Source organism: Eptatretus burgeri, chromosome 8, assembly GCF_056783735.1.
Source record: "Eptatretus burgeri isolate ZD-2024b chromosome 8, Ebu_testis_v1, whole genome shotgun sequence".
NCBI classification, from domain to species: Eukaryota; Metazoa; Chordata; class Myxini; order Myxiniformes; family Myxinidae; genus Eptatretus; species Eptatretus burgeri.
The window spans coordinates 27,843,203-27,865,424 of record NC_140968.1 but is presented as its reverse complement, the minus strand read 5'-3'; the positions used below and the strand labels follow the sequence as shown (position 1 = coordinate 27,865,424).

Genomic DNA, 22,222 nt, shown 5'->3' with positions numbered 1-22,222 from the left:
TATTGTTGAACTGTTCTCCCGCTTCGCTTCGTCTTTTCCCCCATTGAACCCTCATCTTGCTTCACGTAAAGGGTTGGTAGTGGGCTGAATACGCCCGATAATTAATCGAACCGTCGAGGTCGACGATAACACCGCTCGGTTATTCTGATAGTACGGAACGGGTCGCTTAAGTGGCCCGTGTCCGAAGTCGACCTGCGGCGAGGTGCGATCGCCCGGTCTACCCTCCGCGTGGGTACTTAGGTAGTTCGAATTTGGCGAGCAACCCTATCCCACGCGGGGGCTGATTGGCTCGATCGCGGTGAGACCGAAAGGTCCACCCGTGACTGGTTCCCGGCGTTAGTCCGAGAGGGTCACGACTGGATTGTCCGTCCGGTGGGCGACGTGCCGCGATTCGAGTTACGTGGCCGTCGCACGCCGGCGGGCGCGAAGACTGCAACAATATATATATATACATATATATATATACATACACACATATATATATATACACATATATATATATATATATATATATATATATATATATATATATATATATATATATATATATATATATATATATATCAGGCGTATAATAAAAAGTAAGAAAGAAAGTACAAAAGGCCAAGCAAGCTCCAAATAATTGAAATTGGCAAAGAACAAAAAACTCACCGAAATATCTCAATTGCACTCCAGATGTAATACACGACCAAAGCGCTCCAAGGGTTTTGCAGTTCTTCTTGACCATCAATAACCAAAAAGAAGACAAAAGCTCGGCCAAGCACCTACAATGCACATGAACAAATGCCACCACATTGTCCATCTTTGGTGTACAACGACAATAATCAACAAACAAAGTGAAACAATAGAAATTCTCCAACAAACAAATATATCTGAACTTTAATTAGTCAAAGTTAGATAATAATGGAACAAAGATTGGTTGACAAGGCCATAAACAATTAAGAAAAAACAGCAAGAAGTGTTCAAATATTTTTGCATTAAAAATGTGTGCACACACCACAAACTAACAATCCAATATTTCACTTACTGTCACATGAAAGAGCACAAGTAACTCACAAATTAAACTTCATTTAATCTCGGTGTCATTAACTTGGACCTTTGAACATTCGTCCACAGCAGTTTTGGTGACAGAAAGGCACAATGTCCTTGGCAAAGATCATGAAGATCATCCAAAATGAAGCTTGGGATAGATGGCCGACACATCAGAGAAAGGCACGGACATTTACTTGTGTTCATCAATGTAAACTGTACTAATTCTACTGCCTAACTCCGATTACAACCTCAGGATGTATTGAAACATGCACACGGTGGGAATTGGAGACCCCGCCACCCCACCACCACCTTTTGTGATTGTTGTAAATGTCATGTTTGCATATGTGCTCTCTTCATTCTTTACATTATAATTTCATCAACTTATTCATACAAGACTTGTACGCTGAGTATACACTGATTGAGAACAATGGGAAAGACCGCCATTTTATATGAAAGTGGCTGAAACATCTGTTTCTGGGAAATTCACTGAAGTTGTGTTTTTTTCCACACAAGGAGATAAAGTCAAAATAAATAGAAGTTGATCATGATCAAATCTAGCAAGTCTCATTTTTACCCCATGCAAGCGAAGCGAAAAGTGTGGTTAAGCAATTGGTTCATGTCCGTCCGTCCGTCTGAATGATCAGTGTATGATCGAGGAACAACTTATTTAAGTGGAATGTTATATTTTGAATAATAATCGGAACATGAATAGGAAGACAAGTTTTTCGCTTTAACGCACTTTGGCTCGGAATTCGTCCCGACCGCACATGTGCAAACAAGAATGAGATAATATGTTTACTCTGTTGGCCTATCTGGCAGTCAAACAAAATTGAAAATAATTCCAAACAGGAATTTGCTGTCTTAAAGAACGTCATAATGGATATATACAACAGGGTGTACAAGTTTACTAAGGAATAATTGATAGGTCATGGTTTGGCAGCCCTTTTGGATTTAAGAAATATATTAAATAATGTTTTCTCTAGAACGGCTCAATCAATCAAAGTGAAACTTCACAATTATGATCTCGTGGTGATGGGGAATACATGTTTTAAAGTTCAACTTGATTGGACATTTGGTCTGGTAGCCAGAATTATTTAATTTTTTGATCTGGGTTCTTTTTTTGCTGATATTTTTTTTGAATAATGCTCACTTGGCTGTGCCTAGATGGGTTTGAGGGTAGAGGAGGTCAGGTCATGTATGGGAGCAGGCGCCAGGGCAGTGCGTCGCTGCTTGCACTTTCCACCAGTACTCCAGGGGCCTCCGCTTGGCCATCCTCCAGACAGGTGCCTGGTCCATCCCCATCTTCTTGAGATGCCGATCAACCTGTTGCAACCACGAGGCACGTGGTCGGCCCATTGGCCTCCTCCACTCATGAGACTCCCTCGCTGAGAGAATCTGATGAACAGGATCACCATCAGGAAAACGAACCACATGTCCATACAGTCGCAGCCGATGCAGGTAACAAATCTCATTTGAGTCTCTCTCGGCAACCGCTCGTTGGACACAAAGTCTGACCAGCGATAGCCAAGAATTCTCCGAAGAGACATGGTACGAAAGGAATTAAATCTCCGTCTCAGATCCCTGGTCAGAGTCCAAGTCTCACATCCATAGAGCAACACGGAAGCACCAATGACCTGAAGACTTGGACTTTCGTCCTCCTGCACAGGTACTGGCAGCGCCACACCCCATTATCCAGTAAATCCATGACTCCCCAGGCCCGACCTAGACGTCTGTTGACCTCTGGCTTACAGCCAGCAGAGACATGAATATCACTGCCAAGGAAAGTGAATCTCTCCACGACCTCAACATCCTCACCACAAACAGGCACACAAAGGACAGCAGGATCCAAGATGTCATTGAAAGCCTGGATCTTAGTTTTGACCCAGGAAACCCGTAATCCCAGTGGTTCCATCTCCTCATTCAGCACCTCAAGGGCCTCCAAAATGATTTCTAAAGTCTCTGCAAAGATGACTGCATTATCTGCGAAATCAAAATCAGAGATCTTGACATTCCCAAATGATGCACCACAGCTTGATCTCTCCGACATCCTCCCCAGAATCCAGTCCATACAAGTGCTGAAAAGTGTGGGGGTCAGTACACACCCCTGACGAACTCCAGCAACAACTGGAAATAAGTCAGAGATGGTACCACCACATCTCACAGCACTCTCAGTACCAGAGTATAGTTCAGAGATCAGATCGACCAGTTTTGGTGGCACCCCACGAAGACCAAGAATCCCCCAGAGGGCATCCCAATTCAATGAATCAAATGCTTTACCGAGATCAACATAAGCTGCAAGCAGCCCCTGCCGATACTCTCGTTTGCTTTCGGTGAGGACCTGAAGAGCAAGGATACGGTCAATCGTTGACCTCTTTGGTGTAAAGTCTGACTGCTCGTGTAAAATCTTTGGTGTAAAGGAGCAACTGAAATGCGAATCTGATCCAGGTTCCTCCTGATGACATCATCTTTGCTTTTTGCTTGTTTTGGTTCCTTCTGATTATTCCAATGCAGGACTGTCCCTATTTGGTCTTCCATTTGATTTGAATTGAATTTATTTTCATCCCATTCTAAATTCAATGTAATAATGAATAATAAAAAATAAATAAAAAATATTTTTCATGGGTCAGGGTCAAGTGTCCGATCAAAGCGGAGTTGCATCAAAACGGGACATCTTGGTACCCAGTCATCACTGCCAGCAGTTATAAAGTGGCAGTTCAAATTACATCTCATTAATTACGTAACACACCAGCACACAAAATACAACACTCAAAACAGGTCCTGGCGAGGGTCTGCAATCTCTGATTGCTCTTTATCTTGCTGCTTTTGTTTCACTTTAAAAGTATCTCATTTAGAAAATAATGCCAATCCATTTTAAAAACTTTATAAAACACTGTTACTCAACATTTGAGGCTCATAAAAGATATTAACTATGGTGAACCCAAATTATAAATGAGAGGTGTTAATATACCACTGAACCTTTACCATACCTGAAAAAGTGTAGGAAGTATGGGGGAACGGACAAAACCAACTGCCGAGTGCAGAATCTCCAGGAATGCCAGCAATTGGCATAAGCGAATTGTCTGGCCTGTGCTCTCTAGTAGACCAGGGGTCAAACCTGGAGGGGCGATGAGGAAGAGGCAGAATGTATAACATTTAAACCTTGGGAAAGGCATTCATAAAGCAGAGGACAATGTATGCTACACCTGTCGTAAAACAAGGTCCTTTGATAACAGTGGAGCCTGACAATAAGAGACAACGCCTTGAAACTTCACAAGCGAATATTACGTCTACTCGGGTGACGTAGCACAAAAATGAGCAAAGCCACCAACCGTTGTTGAGCAGGAAGGATTTTGACAGTGAGCCAAAGACATGCAGGAAGAAAAGGAATTGCACCAAGTTGTAGAGGAACAGGTAACAGCGCTTGATGTTGTCCAGAGCTGAAATCAACAGGAAACAAGCAGAACAGACACCTTTACATAAAACAATCCAAAGCGTAAAATGGAAGACAAATACAAATGTTTGCAAGATCAACTCGCAGGGTGAAATACACCTCTGCCAGTGTGTCACACTGCCTCATGCCAATGTTTATTACATTCATACTCAGCATTGCATGAACGATGGTGCAAATATGTTACATCTTACGTTTACTTTGTTTTCTTGACTCAATCAACAGCTTGTTGATGTTCTCTTCCTCCTGTGGGCAGGGAAAGAGCATATATGGTCTAAAGTTTCATCACAACCAGTAAAAAGTCATAATATAATGCATTTTACCAAACCCCCAAAACTAAAATGTCAAAAAAATCTATGCAGGTTGCACCAACCCCACTACAATTGTACAGTTGTACATCTATGGGACAATCATTAAGCTCAGAATGCATTTTATGCATCACTGCTTTCCGAACATGCCTTGAGCTGCTCCTCTCTCTCAGCATCCGATTCATCAAGCCAGCGATCAAAATCCGCACGAAGAAACACAGGTTTTCGCTTCTGCTTTGTCAGCCGAGGCCACCAAACACGCTGCACCTTCTGCACGGTTAGCAGAACCTCACGGGCGAGTGTACGGCAAGCTATCTGGAAGACATGTATATATTAGCACCCTCATTTGCATTTTGAAAGGAGGGCAGGTTACTGAACCATCGATAAAAAAAAAACAAAAGGAAAAGTCAATGTGTCAAATTTAAACAGGTCACAATCATTAACCATGATCATCCAATTTCATGACGGTAAATACTGCCAGTTAAATTGCATGTTGCACCTCATGCTGTCAATTATATGGAGTCACTATCTCGCCAAGCAAATTATGAGCTCATACATAATATATTTTGTATTAGGATGTATGAATACATAGCTCTATAGGCAGTGCCTCTGGGAGCACAACCACAAGGTTGCCTGAAAACCCCCCTGCAAAGCTTTTGCTTTGCTCCAAACTGGAAAGGAAGCTTTTTCTTTTGCTTTCTTGTGATCTGAAGGTAATTTCATGAACATGCAATTCACTTTACATTCATAGATTCACAGTTTGTCCCTTCAATCTTCAATATGCTCCTATAACCTACAAAAAAACTCAAACACTAATTTGTTGAGCTCTGGAGCATACATCACCAGAAAGATTTATATTTGCTCTCAGCACAACTCATGGGCAAGCTATATGCAAGAATAAAACAGATGTACAACCAAACTTTCAGGTTCTCTTTTCATGTGCTCACCATCACGCCTCCATTAAGAACCCACCCAATCACAACCACGATCTCATCTACACACACTAATTTTTTCTTCTTCACGTCTCCTGGCCATTGGTACTCGTTTTTGTATTTTTCCAACTTTTCTACATATACATGTCCATCACGCCACCCCTGCCCCCCCACCTTCCCCTCCTCTCCATAACCTTTGGCAGTTTGAAAACCTGCTGCCCGATTATAGGTCACGGTTTGGCAGCCATATTGTATTTAAGAAATATATTAAATAATGTTTTCTCTGGAACCACTCAATCAATCAACGTGAAACTTCACAATTATGATCTAGTGGTGATGGGGAATACATGTTTTTGTCCATGCAGCTTGTCCAGGAGCCGAGGCGCTTGCATAAAAAAATTGACAAAGCACGGCAGCCAAAATCATGAAAAAGTATTTTTCCATTATGGAAAGAAAGAAAAGACAATTGGTAGTTGTTGATTTGATAAACTAATGTGTGAGCATCCGTCGGCCTGTATCAAAATACAACCTTCATAAAATTGCTTGTGTGTTTACCTTGCATACTACTACATTAAATATGAGCAAATACCACCCGTCGCTTCGCTGATGGGAATACGAAGGGGGGGGGAGAAAAGGGGGGGAGAAAAAGAGGGGGGAGAGAGGGGGAGGGGAACAAGGAGGTAGGGAGAACAAGGAAGGAGGGGAGAGAGGAGAGGTGGGGGAATGAGGAAGGGTTGGGGAGTGAGGGGGTTGGAGAAGGAAAGGCAGCGTGAGGGGAGGATCCGTCCAGACAACCACCGTCCGGACACGTATGGGGATAACCACTCTCTGGATACGTCTGGAGATGGAAATAGAGACAGAGAGAGAGAGAGAGAGAGAGAGAAGTGAGGGAGGAGGATTCTGCACTGCATTAGGAGGGGTGGAGCGAGGATGGGACAAAGAGAGAGAGGGATGGGGGAAGGGGAGTTAGCAGAAAGAATATGTTATGCTTTCTGAACAACACACACACACTCACATGCACAAACACAATATATATTAGTGGTTGGCCAATATCGGCAATTTTTTCGGAAATCGGCAGATTGGTGTCAGTGTGTTTACCGAGTACAGTGTGGAAGAAAAATAATTATATTCATGTATTCTCAATTAAAATTGTTGCTGGTACTTTATAAATTTAATTTTTGTGCTCTTGTCGAATTGGCTGTCAGTGATGTTTCCCTTCACCCAAGAGTCTTTTGACCTACATATTGATAAAAGGAATATCTTACTGTGAAACAGGGTGACCTGGTTGATAACAATGCAAACTTTTGTCGTGATTGTGTAATTCTCTCCCTCCACCCAAAGTGGACACGTATTGCAGTTTTGAGTTATTTTGCCTAATGCTAATCAGCTAACCCTGTAGTTGAGTTGCCAAATGTCTCCCCTCCCATTCTTTGGAATGTCAAATTGTATATAAGAAGAATTGCTTTGGGCTTCTGTTTCAGTGAAGTCCATTCGAATGTTTCAGTGAATCATTCAATGTTCTTCCTCCATATAAACGAAATTAAAGATTCTCCTTTGGTATGCTGATCCAAGTTGTGGAAATCGAGTTATTTTCCACCACAATTTTGGTGCCCGAACAGGGACCACAAACCCTGGCAAGACTGGGAACAGCATCCTCTGGCATCACAGCAAGCAAGTGGCCACTTACTAAGATGTTTGCTCTTACTTCAGATCGGATGCTGCATCTCTCAGCCGAACGGGTAGCGTGGTACTCCATTGATAGGAGAGGTATACAAAGGAGAACCTTTAGTGACAGGCCGAAGAAAATTAAGCGGTTGGAGACCGTTTAAGATTACAGCGTTCACCCTGGGCATTCGATGTTTTTATAGAGGTCAAGGATCTCTTTTTTAATGGAGAGTTGAAGTCTCTGCCGTACTCAGAGAGGGTTAATGGCCCTGCTTGCTAAAAAGGTTCAAATCCTAAAGGGGGAGAACAAATAAGTGTTATGAATGTTTGTTGAGGTACCTCTTTGGATTTCTGTTTGTTCATTGTGCTCACTGGAAGTTTGCATGCTGTGAAACTGTTGCATTGTTATTGTGTGGAGGTGTTTCGGATTCGTAAATCCTATAGTTTTGTATTGAGGAATTACCTCTTTGGACGGATTTGTGAATCCTATGTGATTGGGAATGTTAAGTTTCATGTTGAGGACATAAGTTGGATGTTCCAACCTGTTCCAATCATGTATGTTTGTATTTATATCTGATTTGTATGCGCACTGATTTGCATTAATCTGCATGTAGTACTAAGTGAGTGTTGAAATGGAGTGTGTGCGAGTCCAGTATATTTCACTGGAATAAAACGTGCTCTGTTGTGTATTGTGAACTGTGAAGCTTATGGGAATGAATAAGTACGGAAAGTAAAGATAAGGATTGGTCGTCACCGTACACTGTGAAGACTCTGGATGAGGCGAAGTGAACACGACGATTCCAGAGGAAAAACGATGGTGACCGACTCTTCACACGCTGTTACAACTTTGGCGTGGACACAAATAACTGGGTGTATGTCAGCTTGTGTTGAAAGACAGAGCCCTGGCATTGCGGTGCGGTCTATTTGGAGTGCAGGGCAGATGCCGTTGAGAGTGTTTTAAGACCAGATAGAGAGGTGATGTGTGTGTGAATTCGATCTTGATGAAAATCTGAATTGGAAGCGATTGTGAGTTCGATAAGGAACTGAAGATTACTGCACGATGTCATACATGAACGTATTGTTAGAAGTGACATTATAACTAAAGCATGACGTGCACATGCGTCTCGGTGCAGTTTTAAATAATCACATTATGCCTTGAGAATGGCTAGATGATTTTGTCTTTCAACACTGTACGTTGCATACATAATAAATGGATGGCCTCCGTAGAGTACCATTTGAATACCTGTTTAATAATAATAATAATAATAATAATAATAATAATAAAATGCATACATTACAGTCTAGAGGCCTCTTTGGCTTGGCCACTTTGACAACGCAAGGTCACAAATTTTTTCCCTGCACGGGCCAACACCAAACTGGAATCTCTGTGTTTTGCCGGCAGGAAAAGACATAAATGTGTGTGCCGTGCCTCGGATAGACGCTGAAGCAAGTGTTGAAGCTCTATGGGTACTGAACCCCCCCTTCAATTCAGATGCAGATCCAAAGGGGAGGGGAAGTAATGCCCCTAGCCCCACAAATGGCCCCAAAATGCGAGGCTTCGTTCTGTGACCGAGTGTCGTTGTCATAAAAAACCTCGCATCTCTCAAGTATGTGTGTTTGTTTCACCCACAGCACAGTTGGGAGGGTGGGGGCTACTGTGTTGGAATGCACATGCCATGCTCAGTGACATGCGAGAAATGTTTCCAAAATTTGGATTTGATTTGTAACCATTGTACTTAAAATGTGATCGAAATGTAGGAATGTGATTTGGAATGATTTTAAAGTGATTTGTAAAGTAGTTGGGGATGATTTTAGTACCTTGTAATGAGGATGAGGATGAGGATACCACACAGATGATTCTCAGATAAATGTGAAGTTTAAAGCAGTCACAACCACCTCCCAAACTTCCTATTGGTGTTTAGCATGTAGGGCAATTCACAGATGATGCATGATCCCTTGGATGGACGTTAAACTAGGCGTGCTGTCTTCATTAGTCTGTGAATGTTAAAGTTAATGGATGACATGAGTTTATGGATGTTAAGGATAAATTCCTGCCCAAACTACTGCTGGGAAGGCAATGGCAAACAACCCAGTGTAATCCTTTGATCAATTCAGGCAGGCAAAATTCATTGCAAATGTGAATGAAATAATGTTTCCTCTTATAATGAATGATCTGTGAACTAGGTACATCAAGTGGTGAAGAAAATTGGGTTAAAATACAGGACAAAGACATGTAACAAGCTACACACTTAGCAAACTAAAAAAGCCTTTTGATCTGCAAGCTTGTCTGCCAAGGTCAAGGCACGAATAGCAGAAAGAAAAACATCTCTCGTGGCTTTATATGAACCTCTATTCGTGAGGTTATTTCATGAATCAGACTTAATTGGACAACAATTTTGTTTATTGTCACAATGATAGACCATAAAGTTGCTTAAGCAAAATTGGATAAATAATACACTCCAAAGGTGGAGTTTGAACGCAATGGTCATCTGGAGTAGCCAATCAGGGGAAAAGGGACCAGTTGGGTGCTAACAGCAGGTGTCATGACTTGGATGCTAACACGAAAGGTTCAAGTCTTTCCATGCTTTCACAGCAAGGTTAAACATTATTTGGGGAAAAGATGGTGAAGGTTCTATTGAGATAGCTACATGCATAGACGGAGTGTTTTGAGCTGCAATTTGGAGTGCCAGTCGCATGGTGACTCAACTTTGACAAATTACTAGACAATTTTTGTACACCTGTTTAAAAACAGAGGTTTAAACTGTATTTATTTGTTTTGATAAAGGAATGGATTTGTATTTAAAAGGTCAGAGCAAGTGAATAGATGGCTAGAGTATGTGTGATGTGATATTGCAGCATTTTGCTGTATTGGTGAGAGAGAAGTGGATAAAAAGATGGACAATGTCAGAGATTTAAAATGTTGATGGAATTCCGAATAGTGATGAGAAAGGTTGGTTACAGATTATTTTTTTGAGATTTTTCAGCTCCATTGAACATGAAAGAAATGGATGCTCATCAGATTGCTGAAACAACATTAGCATTTGGTATAAATGAACTGTTTGGAGAAATTTTGTATCTCTTAACCAAGTTGGCAAGTCTGGTTCCCAAATGGACGCTCTGCAGCTAAAGTGTGGTCCACAGCTCGGCAACTTGATGTCATGGCTGAGCAATGTGGAACTCTTACTATGGGGGAGTTCGCAGAGCTCAGAGCCCGAGAAAGACTTCAAAAAGAATCACCCTGTGACGACAATGATAGTCATGTTACTTGTTTAATTACTTCTCTTAATTAGTGTAATTATAACAACCTAGCTTTGAATTACCGGTGTCCTTTGACCTGTATGGTAATGATGGGGATACTCTTATAATCAATAAGCCTGGTGTTGGCTTAGTGGTTAGGGTGGCGGCTTGGGATCCCAGTGTCCTGAGTTCAAGCCCCGTTGGCTGCTGAATTAACACCAGGGGGTTGACTCAGCCTGTCATCCTTCCGAGGTCGGCGAAATGAGTGCCAGTGTACTGGTCCCGGTGTATGCCTCGGTTAGAATAGGTGTACCATATCCCTGTGTGTCGTAAGAGGCGACCAGGGTTGGCGTCAGGAAGGGCATCCGGCCATAAAAACATTGCCTCACAAAAAGCCAAACCCCTGCACAGCAGGGAAAAATGGCTGTAAAAACGGTCATTTTTTTTTTTACTCTTATAATCAATAGGACTAACAAGTGTTACTCGTGATAATGTTTGCATGCACTGGGTTTATTGTCACATGCATAAACATGGGGAACAGTTAGTAACTAATGGAAGTTGTGTACGGTAACTTAGTTAATTACTTTCAGACTCAGTTCATAAAAAAAGAAAGAAAAAGAACTCATTGAGAACACTGGAAGCACAAGATTTTTGTGTTTTTTGTATCTTTTTCTCCATTACAATTCATAATGGTATTCGAACCATCATGTTTCTTCTGGTTATAATTAATATGAAGTTTTGTTTTGGAATTACATATTGAAAAACCTTTATCACAAGTCTCGTAGTGTCCACACTTTTGGAACAGCAGTACAATTTGAAACCAATAACTTGGGATACGATACATGTGAATGATTGGTTGTATCACAGTAAGGTGCACCATTGGTTATTGATAACTTGTATTGATTGATTGATATATTACACTGGGCTGCATTTGAAATATTTCTTTCAGAGGTCAAGGTTTTCTCAACGGTTCTTATATATTTTTTGCATGCTGAATTCAGAAATGTATCTAATTTCACTCAATCAGGTCAAGTTTTTTATCTCAATTTTAAGGTCAACTATCTCAATTTTAAGGAAAAAAAATCAATTTTTGTTTTTTTAATTAGCATTTTTAAAATTCAAAATCAGACTTACATTGACAGAAAATGTACAAACTATACATATAATGACACACAAGTACACTTAATGTGGAAGAAAGTGCCTTCTCAATTACTTTCATTTCAATTTCAGAAAAATATAGATAAATCATTGTTTCTGGCAACACCCAACTTCAGTCGCTCCAGCAGTTGCTGTTTTCCTTCGTCTTTTTAATGTTGAATTTCACATTAACGGTACTTGTGCGTCATTTTATATATACTTTGTACATTTTCTGTCAATATGTCTGATTTTGAATTTTAAAAATTACCCCCGTGTGGGGGTGACGGTCATCTCTATAATGTTTTAGGTCATCTCTATCATCTCAGTAGAGATGACCTAATAACGCCAGTCTCGAAGTCTGTCCGTCCGTCTGTCCACAATCAAACCGAGTGGAGACAAATAACCAATAGTCGAATGAATAGAGGTCGATGAGACATGCACAACGATATAACTTTCAAGGTCGTCCAAGGTCGAGGTCAACGTCACGAAGCTGTCAAAGTTGCGAAAATCGTCGATTTCAAATCGTATCTCCTCCCTCATTTATCAAGAGAGATCAAATGTTATTAGTGATTCAGATACTATGGACTATTATCTAGAACAACACAAGCCATTTTTTTGAAATTTGTTCTCGTTCCGATTTTTGTAGCTTCGGGGTGAGGAACCTTTTTCCTGTCAAGGGCAATTTCGATTTTTAGAACATCCTTCGAGGGCCATGCAAAATTATTGAACAAATATATCGGACTCACCGATATATTTGGCTCCGATATGCTCACCGATATGCAGTTCGAATGCGATGGCTGGAACTGTTTCTCTTTGGCGAGGCGTTTTGTGTCAGGTGGTAGTGATGATGATGCTACTCACAGCTGGTTTTGCAGGTTTGGGTCAGTCAGTCTTGAGCGGAACAGAGTCTTTGCAAGAGTCAGTTTTGAAAAGAAATGCTCACAGCTGTAGGTCGTCCCAAACAGTGATGCAAACTTCAGTGCATGTCTCCTCAGAATGGGAAAATCCTCAGCACGTACATACAGTTTGTAGAACTCGAGCAAAGGGAGGTTGTGTACCTAGCTTTGAGCTCGTCATTGCTTTGCAGCTCAATGATTTCGTGTTGTAGGTTGTCAGGCACATCAGCTGGTTCCACATTAAACAGCGTGGCAAATATGTTCAGTTCCCTTTGTTTACTTTTCATGTCCTGGAACCTCTCTCCAAATGCCTGGAGGAGTTTTGCACACTCAGCAGCATATTCAGATGTCACAGAAGGCTTTTGTTCTTGCAGAGTGGGAAAGTGGACAGTGTTTCCCCTTTCCAGTTGCACTTGCCACAGCTTTAGTTTAGCTTCAAATGATTTCACATTTGATTGCAGAGAGCTGAGAAGCTGGTTGGGACCTTGGAGCTTGACGTTCAGCTCTGGCAGGTACTTGGTAATGTCCACCATGAAGCCCAAATCACACAGCCACTTGCTATCACTGAGTTCCATGACAAGTTTCCCCTTCATCTCCATGAACTGCTTCACTTCTTCTCTCAGTGAGTAAAACCATGTGAGCATATTTCCGCGACTCAGCCGCCGCACCTCACAGTGGTAAACCAGATCTCCGTACTCTGACTCTAGTTCTCAGTAGCTCCTTGAACTGGTGGCTGTTCAGCCCTCTGCTTTTGATGACGTTTATGGTGGAAACGACAGTTGTCATCACATTTTTGAGCTTCAGAGACTGTGCACACAGATTCTCTTGGTGTATGATACAGTGGCATACAACTAACTCATTTGGATCGAGACTGAGACGACTCATTTCTTTTTTGACCAATGCAGTCAATCCCTTTTGCGCGCCAACCATGGCTGGGGCTCCATCCGTGGCCAGGCCACTTAACCTGTCAAATTGCAGTTCGAATTTGTTCATAGCCAAAACAACTTGCTCAAACAAATCCTCACCTTTGGTGGTGCCATGCATCGCTTGCAAAGACAGCAACTCCTCGCTCGTATCAAACTCAGCTGTAATCCCCCGCACAAAAATGGCTAGTTGGGCGGTGTTTGTCCGTTGTTGGGCGGTAGTTGTCCGTTGTCTCATCGCAGGCCAGAGAGAAAAACTGGAAATCTCTTGCGGTGTCCTGCAGTGTTTTCTCAATATCTTGTGCCATTTCAGTAATCCAATCTGAGACAGTTCTTCGAGACAAACTGACACTTTGGAACAATTTTACTTTGTCCGGTGCGAGCAGCTCCGCAGCGGCAACAAGGCACTCCTTCACAAATTCTCCTTCTGAATGCGGCATCAGCTTCTTCACGATTAGCTCACTCACCACAAAACTAGCATGCGTAGTGTTGTCTCGGTCAGATTGTGGTCTTATGAAGACTGCTTGTTGAGCACCAAAACTCCGCCGAAGAGCGTTAACTTTATCCAAGCACATTTGTCCTTTCAACTCGTCCAGTTTAGCATGTTTCGAGCTGTAATGACACTCGAGGTTGGACTTTTTCATCACTGAGAGCGCTTCCCGACAAACTAGGCATACTGGCTTGCCTTTTACTTCCACAAAGAAATAATCGTTTGCCCATTTCTCTTGGAAAGTGCGACATTCCGCATCTACCTTTCTTTTCTTGTTAGTCGCCATGTTTGCATATACTGAATGAAATGATGACATGAGATTACGCGATCACACATTACGTTACGCACGTGCTGCATTCACTGACCCTGAACGTTGAACAGACAGATGACAGCTGTCCGTTTAATTAATTTTTTTAGGAAAAAATAATCGGTCTGCAGTTTTCTTTTTGTGTTGTATTTCTGAGGTTGTTTTTGTTTATTTTTAGCGAACAAAGTGAGTTTAATACTTAATGCGTGCACATGAGAGAATAGGAAACAACAACAAGAGAGAATAGCTTCCGGTTTTTTTTTGCTTCTGGTTATTTTTTGTTTCCGGTTTTTTGTCATGGGGAATGATGCATGCCGGGAGATAAAGGCATCGTCGGAGATGTGAAAGACCCAAATAATATCAGACATGGTGCATATTTCCTCCATTCATTTTAATAAAGATATCTCCCACATCATCAAAAAATAATTTTTAATAGTGATTTACGTTATTTGATCGCTGATCCCGAATCCAGGCCGAAGTAACCGGAAATTGCGTATACAGTTGTGAACAAGTTATAGGTAACGTGAGAAGCGAATGAAAGAAGAATACTACGTTCGCTTCTAGTATTTTTTTAGATGAGATCCTGTTCTAGGCGGTGTCGTTGTGAAGGTAATGTTGAGGATTTTTTTTTTCAGATAAGATCCTGTTCGAGGCAGTGTAGTTGTTGTTGTGAAGGTAATGTTAAGGTAATATTTATTTTTTCATCGAAAAAACTTTAATTTGATATATTTAAGAAGCGAATGTAAGAAGAATTCTACGTTCGCTTCTAGGCTTTGCCCTATTCCATATTATGAATTGCCTCGCGGGCCGGATCAAACGGTCTCGCGAGCCGTATACGGCCTGGAGGCCGGAGGTTCCCCACCCCTGTTATAGCCCTTCAAACTTCGCTCTGATTCCCCATACGGGCCGTTCATAAAGTACATACAAAAATAAAAGTATTAACTTAAGAACCGGAACTCTCCGAGACAAATATTACATTTGAAGCTTTTGTCACATTTAACTAAAACAATGGAACACAAGTTTATATGCACACTTACTTTCATTTATGACATTAACATTGTCTTGAATGTCAATTTGTACTTTTATTTTCATAAATGACGTGCTGTGATATTAAAAGAAAAAGGTAAATTACACCGCTAAGGACTGCATTGTCATGACTTACAAACATCAGTTCATAAGTAACTGCTGGCTTTGCAAGCGATTAGCGATGTATGAGGGGGGTGGGTGGTTTAAAGCCCGCGTACGGGCTGCGAACAGGGGTGGGTGGGTGGTACGACGGCTGCATACATACTTTATGAAAGTGGTGTCGGACGACATGAAAGCGTTTCAGAAAATGGAGGTCAGCCTGTCGTCATCGCGAGGGGGAAAAATATCCCCGTTCACAGGAACATTTTCGACGTGATGTTGAATCCGTGGATGTCAATAATTGTTCCATATTACTGTATTACCGTAGTTAATAATTACTGATGCATTTGAGATAAATCTACAGTTCGTTGTAATCTTCAAGTATTGTGATGTGATACGAGACGCATATGGGGGTGGGTGGGTGGTCACTAGCCTGCATACAGAGGGGGGTGGGTGGTTTTGAAACCCAGAAGTAGAGCGTACGTACTTTATGAACTGCCCCTATTCCAGTCTGGCACAGAGTTACTTTCGACTTCTGGCAGAGATGACCAACACTCCCGCTCGGGGGCATTGTATTTACCATCATAATCGATGAACCAGATATCTCCGAAAATGACAGACTAGGTAGGTTTTGAAAATGGCAACTTTCACCACTTTCGTGACCTCGTGACCTTGACCCTGATCTCGAATCCGGAAAAAAATATGTCGTTGGGTATCACTCATCGACCTCTACCCACGTACCAAATTTCATCAAGATCAGAAGTAAAAAGTTTTCTTTGTACCGGGAGTAGTTTTTGACCATCTTCCAGGTTACGTGGCGGCTAAACGGGATGGAAATTCAAAAATCTGTCTGGTTAGATACAAGATAATATTTTTTACTATCATAATCAATAAACAGTTGCCGAATATCTTGTAGAATGGCAGACTAGATAGGTTTTGAAAATGACGATTTTTATAACTTACGTGACCTCGTAACCTTGACCCTGACCTTGAACCTGGACAAAAGTTATATCGTTGTGCAACACTCATCGACCTCTACCCACATACTAAGTTTCAATAAGATCGGAAAGAAAAATTGTTGACGGACGGATGGACGTACGGACGGACAGACATTTGGTCTGGCTTTATTAGGTCATCTCGGTAGAGATGCCCTAAAAATGCTAATTAAAAAAACAAAAATTTTGATTATTTTTTTTTCCTTAAAATTGAGACAGCAAAAAACTTGACCTGGTTGAGTGAAATGAGATACATTTCTAAATTCAGCATGCACAAAACATATAAGAACCGTTGAGAAAACCTAGACCTCTGAAATGATGCAGACCAATGTTATCAATCACTGTCGCAATGGACATCATCGATTTATTAATTGAGGGTAAGAAATTTAATGGAGATAATATATTAAGTTGAGGTACTAAAACATAATATTGAAAGAGGGTCTACGTTATTAAATTGATTGACAGATTGGTCAATATTATATATTAGGAATCATAAGTTAACTGAGGGAAAAATCAATATATCAGGGAAATCAGCATGGTATTTACAGAACAATAATGTAAGAATGGCTCGACCAACTGCAATTATGAAATCAATTAATGGAATTAGGAATTGTACCATGTGTTGTAAATGCCTCCATATTTTGTGGAAAGACAAAAAAACAAAAAACCCAAAAAGGATAAACAAGAATCATGCTGAGTACAGAAGACATTAGCATGTGAAATGAATGTTAAATTGATCAGAGTGTAAGAATTATATTATTGAAAAGAGTGTGATGATGCCACAAGCCAAATAAAATATTACCTGTTTGATTTGTTTTCTGATTAATTTGACAGGTGCATGATTTTTGATGAAGCGGTACTTCTTGTACGTTTACTTAAGTTGAGGTATTTCTAAGACTGACTTGATCATCTTTCATCAGCACGGAAGTGGTGAGTTTGCTGGAAATAAATAAATAAATAATGGCAGTTGCTCTGGAACTGCTTGTGAATGAAAATTGAAGAAGAAGGAGCTAACTTTCATAATTATTGAACAGATGATGGAATATTTTTCTTGACTGGAAGGAATTTTTGAAGGATGGTGAAAAGAATTGTTGATTGCAAATTGTAACCATGATAAATACTGCTGCCCTTTCTACATGGAAATAGCAAAGGAGATGAATGTTTTTAAGTGTACATACAAATGAGATTTCTAAATATTTTAGCATGCCGTTCAGGTGTGAAAAAAAGGAAAGGAAAGGGTGAGATTTTGATATAAAATGTTTTGTACGTTAGATGCTTAACCTTGATTTTGTTTGTTTCGGAGTGTTGAGAGCAGTTGAACTATGCAGTGTAGGATTTTGTCTAATGAAGCTTTAGAAGAACTTTCACCGAAAGAATGGACAATGGGGGAAACCCAGATTTGGGTGATTGGGCATTCAACACGTGATCATGACACTACCCCTTTCCTGAGGAGATAAGATGAGCATGTTAGAGAGAAAAAAAGAAAAAAAAACCACTACAGAGAAGGTTGGACAAGTCAAACCACAGCCAGGCAAAGACTTAATGTCACCGTTGCATGGTGCCTGCCTGGAGGAATGTCCCCAACCACACTCGCAAATTGCTGTTCTGCAGATACATCGTGAACTTGCCATGGTCACACAATGCACAACGAAGGCCCTGAAGGTCCATACGGCGGGTCATCTGCAACATGTGTCCAATGGTGCGGTTGGGGCTCGTGCAGCCATCGTGGCTGCCTCCAACGTGCACAGCTCGCTTGGTGAATCAAACCTGATTGCACAAACTGCTGCTACGAGGCCCCAAACTCTGCTGGGGCTGGATCTCTGTGTCACATCTTGAGGCCTTTTTGTCTCCTTCAACCCAGTGTCATCTGCAACCCAGTGTGGGGCCCAAGCTCGTACCTGCCAAGATCTACCTTCTCTGCAGCTCAAGGAGCGCCTACACTGTGTTTCCTGTTGGGTGCTGCTCTATCTACAACCTGACCTACTTATCTTCTCGCCTTGGGTAGCATGTCTTTTCGATTTGTGACACCTGCTCATGAACAGGCCATGAATTAAATGGAAACACACCGACAAATTGAATTAAATGGGATACTATTGAAATGGCTGTCATCCTGCATTCTTCTCCTATGAGTGCTCGCTACGATTATTGATTGTACTTGTGTAATGGATATCTTTTCTCCTCAAGGAACGGGGTATGGTGATCATGTGTAATATAATTATTCAAATTTTTCCTGATATGGAAAAAAGGGGGGATGTGTAAGAAAAATAATTATATACATGTATTCTCAATTAAAATTGTTGCTGGTACTTTATAAATTTAATTGTTCTGCTATAGTCGAATTGGCTGTCAGTGATGTTTCCCTTTACCCAAGTCTTGTGACCTACATATTGATAAAAGGAATATCTTACTATGAAACAGGGTGACCGAGTTGATAACAATGCAAACTTTTGCCATGATTGTGTCATTCTCACCCTCCAGCCAAAGTGGACACGTATTGGAGTTTTGAGTTCTTTTGCCTAATGCTTATCAGCTAATCCTGTAGTTGAGTTTCCAAATGTCTCACCCTCCCATTCTTTGGAATGTCAAATTGTATACAAGAAGAATTGCTTTGAGCTTTTGTTTCAGTGAAGTCCATTCGAATGTTTCAGTGAATCATTCAATGTTCTTCCTCCGTATATACGAAATTAAAGATTCTCCTTTCGTATGCTTATCCAACTTGTGGAAATTGAGTTCTTTTCCACCACAATAGTACATACTGTCTACAACCCAAAAACCTTGAGTAGCTTTCACCCTTGTTTTGGAGGAATTCCAACAAAACAAATTTTAAAAACAACGTTGCATTATGGACGTTTCAGGTATGTACATAAACATTAATCTTTATAAACAGCTGCCAATCGTCATCTGACGAGTGGAAAAAAATTTGGCTCTGTAATTTAGAAAACACGTTGATATGGCAAACGGCTCGGAAATCGGGTGTTATCAAATTAATTTTATTTTGAAACTCACAAAGAGAAATAAATCGTATAACCTTTCTAAAGTACACCCTATTGATATAAAATAACCAAATACTTCAGAAACAGCCGTGAACACAAAGGACAAAGGAGGATGCTGCTGAGGTTAAAAGTTGAAACCTCAACCACGGCACCAAACATGATGGGGATATGCACCATAGGCCTGGGTGCGAGTTCGGTACGCGTACCCGCAGATTCCATGCACTGCACACACATAACCAAGCATGCAGTCCTGTATTTTAACCCTTTACAAACCCAAAGCTACCCATTTACACCACGTCCATGTGTGCTGTCTATGTACCTCTTCGTGCTTACAGCAAACTGATCTCTGGATTGGGACACAAACTATGCGCTTAATACTGATATCTACTGTAGGGCACTCGCTAAGTGACTTCAGCACTCCAAAACGGTGGATAAGGAATGGATGGCTTGGAAAGCGATAGCAAGCCGATTGGTAATGGGACATCCCCACAAAAGCAAATAAACCGGCGATTTCTTAACATTTTCAGATTTCAACAGTTATTTAGTCCACGTGATCCGATCCTCAAAACAGCAATTATATTTTGATCATACTGTATGCTTTAATTAGTCCATGAGAGTAGATCGTGGAAATCGTTTCATATAATGCATGAAATCACTTCAAGCTCATAATTTGAAAGCTATAGCACTTATAAAAGCGATGTATACAGCGATTCGTAGGTATGTAGATCAGGCATTCAACGACATGAGTGAGTATATATATATATATATATATATATATATATATATATATATATATATATATATATATATATATATATATAAATATATATATATATATATATATATATATATATATATATATATATATATATATATATATATATATGTATAAATAAATATATATTGTATAGATATAGATATCGATTCATCATGTTGGTTTTGGGGTGGGGGGGGCAGGGCTACTGGATCTGTGCGGGCTGTTGAAATATATTGTTTCTTTGGTTCTGGGGCCACAAGATAAATTCTAGATTTTACATATACGTATTGCTAAAAGGAGATGTGTCCACGTCTGTTTAGGTATCTGTGTGTACGTGTGTTGTATCCACGTCCAACGCTGGCTTGTACCAATTGGAAATTATACAAACCCGACATCTCTCATCCCCGGATATTTCTCATATTTCCGTGAGTTTGATGTGCATTTATGAACAATTATGGTTAACCACTGCAGCATTGCCAATCTTTTGCTGAAATGGTGAAAATTATGTTTAAAAGACTATTTTAATTCGACATTTCACACTTGCAGCAGCAGGTTAAAAGTGCATGGTGAGAAGAACCGAGTCACTGGAAACGGATATATAGTGCACACGCAAAAAGCTTCGTTTAGCATTCATAAAAATGTCATTTTGAAAGTCTCGTATTACTGTCGTCTCATCCCCCCAACCCCCCCCCCCCCCCCATATATACAGAGGTGAATGTCTCCAAAATGAGAGTAAATACAAATCTCTGTGCTGTTTAAATTTTACTCAGACCTTTGTTTTATAGCTAAGCTAGTACGTCACCTTTTCAGGGAACCATCACTATACTGTACAGCCAATAGTCTTAAAATTCCAACAGCTTTGAGGTTTTCATCAACCAGCAATTTCAGAATTTTCACCCTTCCACCCTCTGTTCCATCTCACTCAGCACCATCTTGATTTTCAACACGTGCAGTATAACAGGAAGCACGTGATTGAGGGGATTGATTACCAACATGATAAATATAAATTCTCTCAAAATGATGATTAACCTACTCTACTATTCACCAAACAAGTGGAGGTCAAAGTTGAGCTCCAGCCAAAATAATGTGATCAACAAGTTCAGACTAAAATTTGTCTGAAACACCATGTCTTTTAATAGGGCCCCATGGTGATTATGTTGTGGATGCAATGAGATTGTCGATACATTTGTTGTTGTTTCCTTAATGTCACATTTGACCAATGCAAGAACAGTAAAAAAAATTCTATAAAAAGGAAAGAAAATGATGGATCAGTTACCTTACCTCTGGATCCACATCACTGTACAGATCCAAGCTGAATTTGTACTTGTTTTGGCCTTGTGCTCCACAGCCACTGGCTAAACACACCACACGTCAAATAATGAAATAAATATATAAAAACTTTATTAATATTCATTAACAGGAGAAAAGTACAACCCATGGTGATACTGAATGACCCCATGTAACAAGGGAAGGGAATAAGAGTGAACCACAGTGAAATGAATAGTATCACATGTAGACTGCCCAGGTGGGGCAGTTAAACAGGAAGTCCTGTCTGTCCGCATTCGTTGGTGGAAATTAAAGATCCCACTGTATCTTTCCTGAAGAGTGGATGACATCACCAGAAGCCTGAACAAATTACCAATTCCAGTTATGGCCGACAGGAGGCATTAGATCAGCTTCACAATCCTGCCTCTCAACCAAAGGCATTTATCTGCAGCCATGTAACTGCATTTGAAAGAAGATGCACAGAGGAATGTGAAAGTAATGAAAGTGAGTCCAATTCCAGATGGGCGAAATAAGCTGTTCACTAAAAAACAACGTTCAGCATGTGGAACAATTGATGATCAGGAAACTCAGAATGACCTTGGAAGAAATTGCCACAGGAATATCAAATGGTTATGTGTCCACAATTTTGCACAAGGATCTCAAAATAACATTTCCTGCATGCTGGGTGTTGTGAATGCTTACATACCAAAA

General features: G+C 40.6%; 1 protein-coding gene across 1 annotated transcript in view; it reads right to left on the bottom strand.

The window, feature by feature from the left end:
- Window positions 1-22,222, bottom strand: part of HACD3 (3-hydroxyacyl-CoA dehydratase 3) — a 69,536-nt gene that overhangs the window by 28,706 nt on the left and 18,608 nt on the right. The window contains exons 3-8 of the mRNA XM_085891302.1: window positions 21,527-21,600; window positions 4,939-5,103; window positions 4,675-4,726; window positions 4,362-4,469; window positions 4,020-4,147; window positions 652-764 (exon numbers count right to left, since the gene is read on the bottom strand). Coding sequence (XP_085747428.1) covers window positions 652-764; window positions 4,020-4,147; window positions 4,362-4,469; window positions 4,675-4,726; window positions 4,939-5,103; window positions 21,527-21,600 — 640 coding nt within the window. The remainder of the gene's footprint in view (window positions 1-651; window positions 765-4,019; window positions 4,148-4,361; window positions 4,470-4,674; window positions 4,727-4,938; window positions 5,104-21,526; window positions 21,601-22,222) is intronic.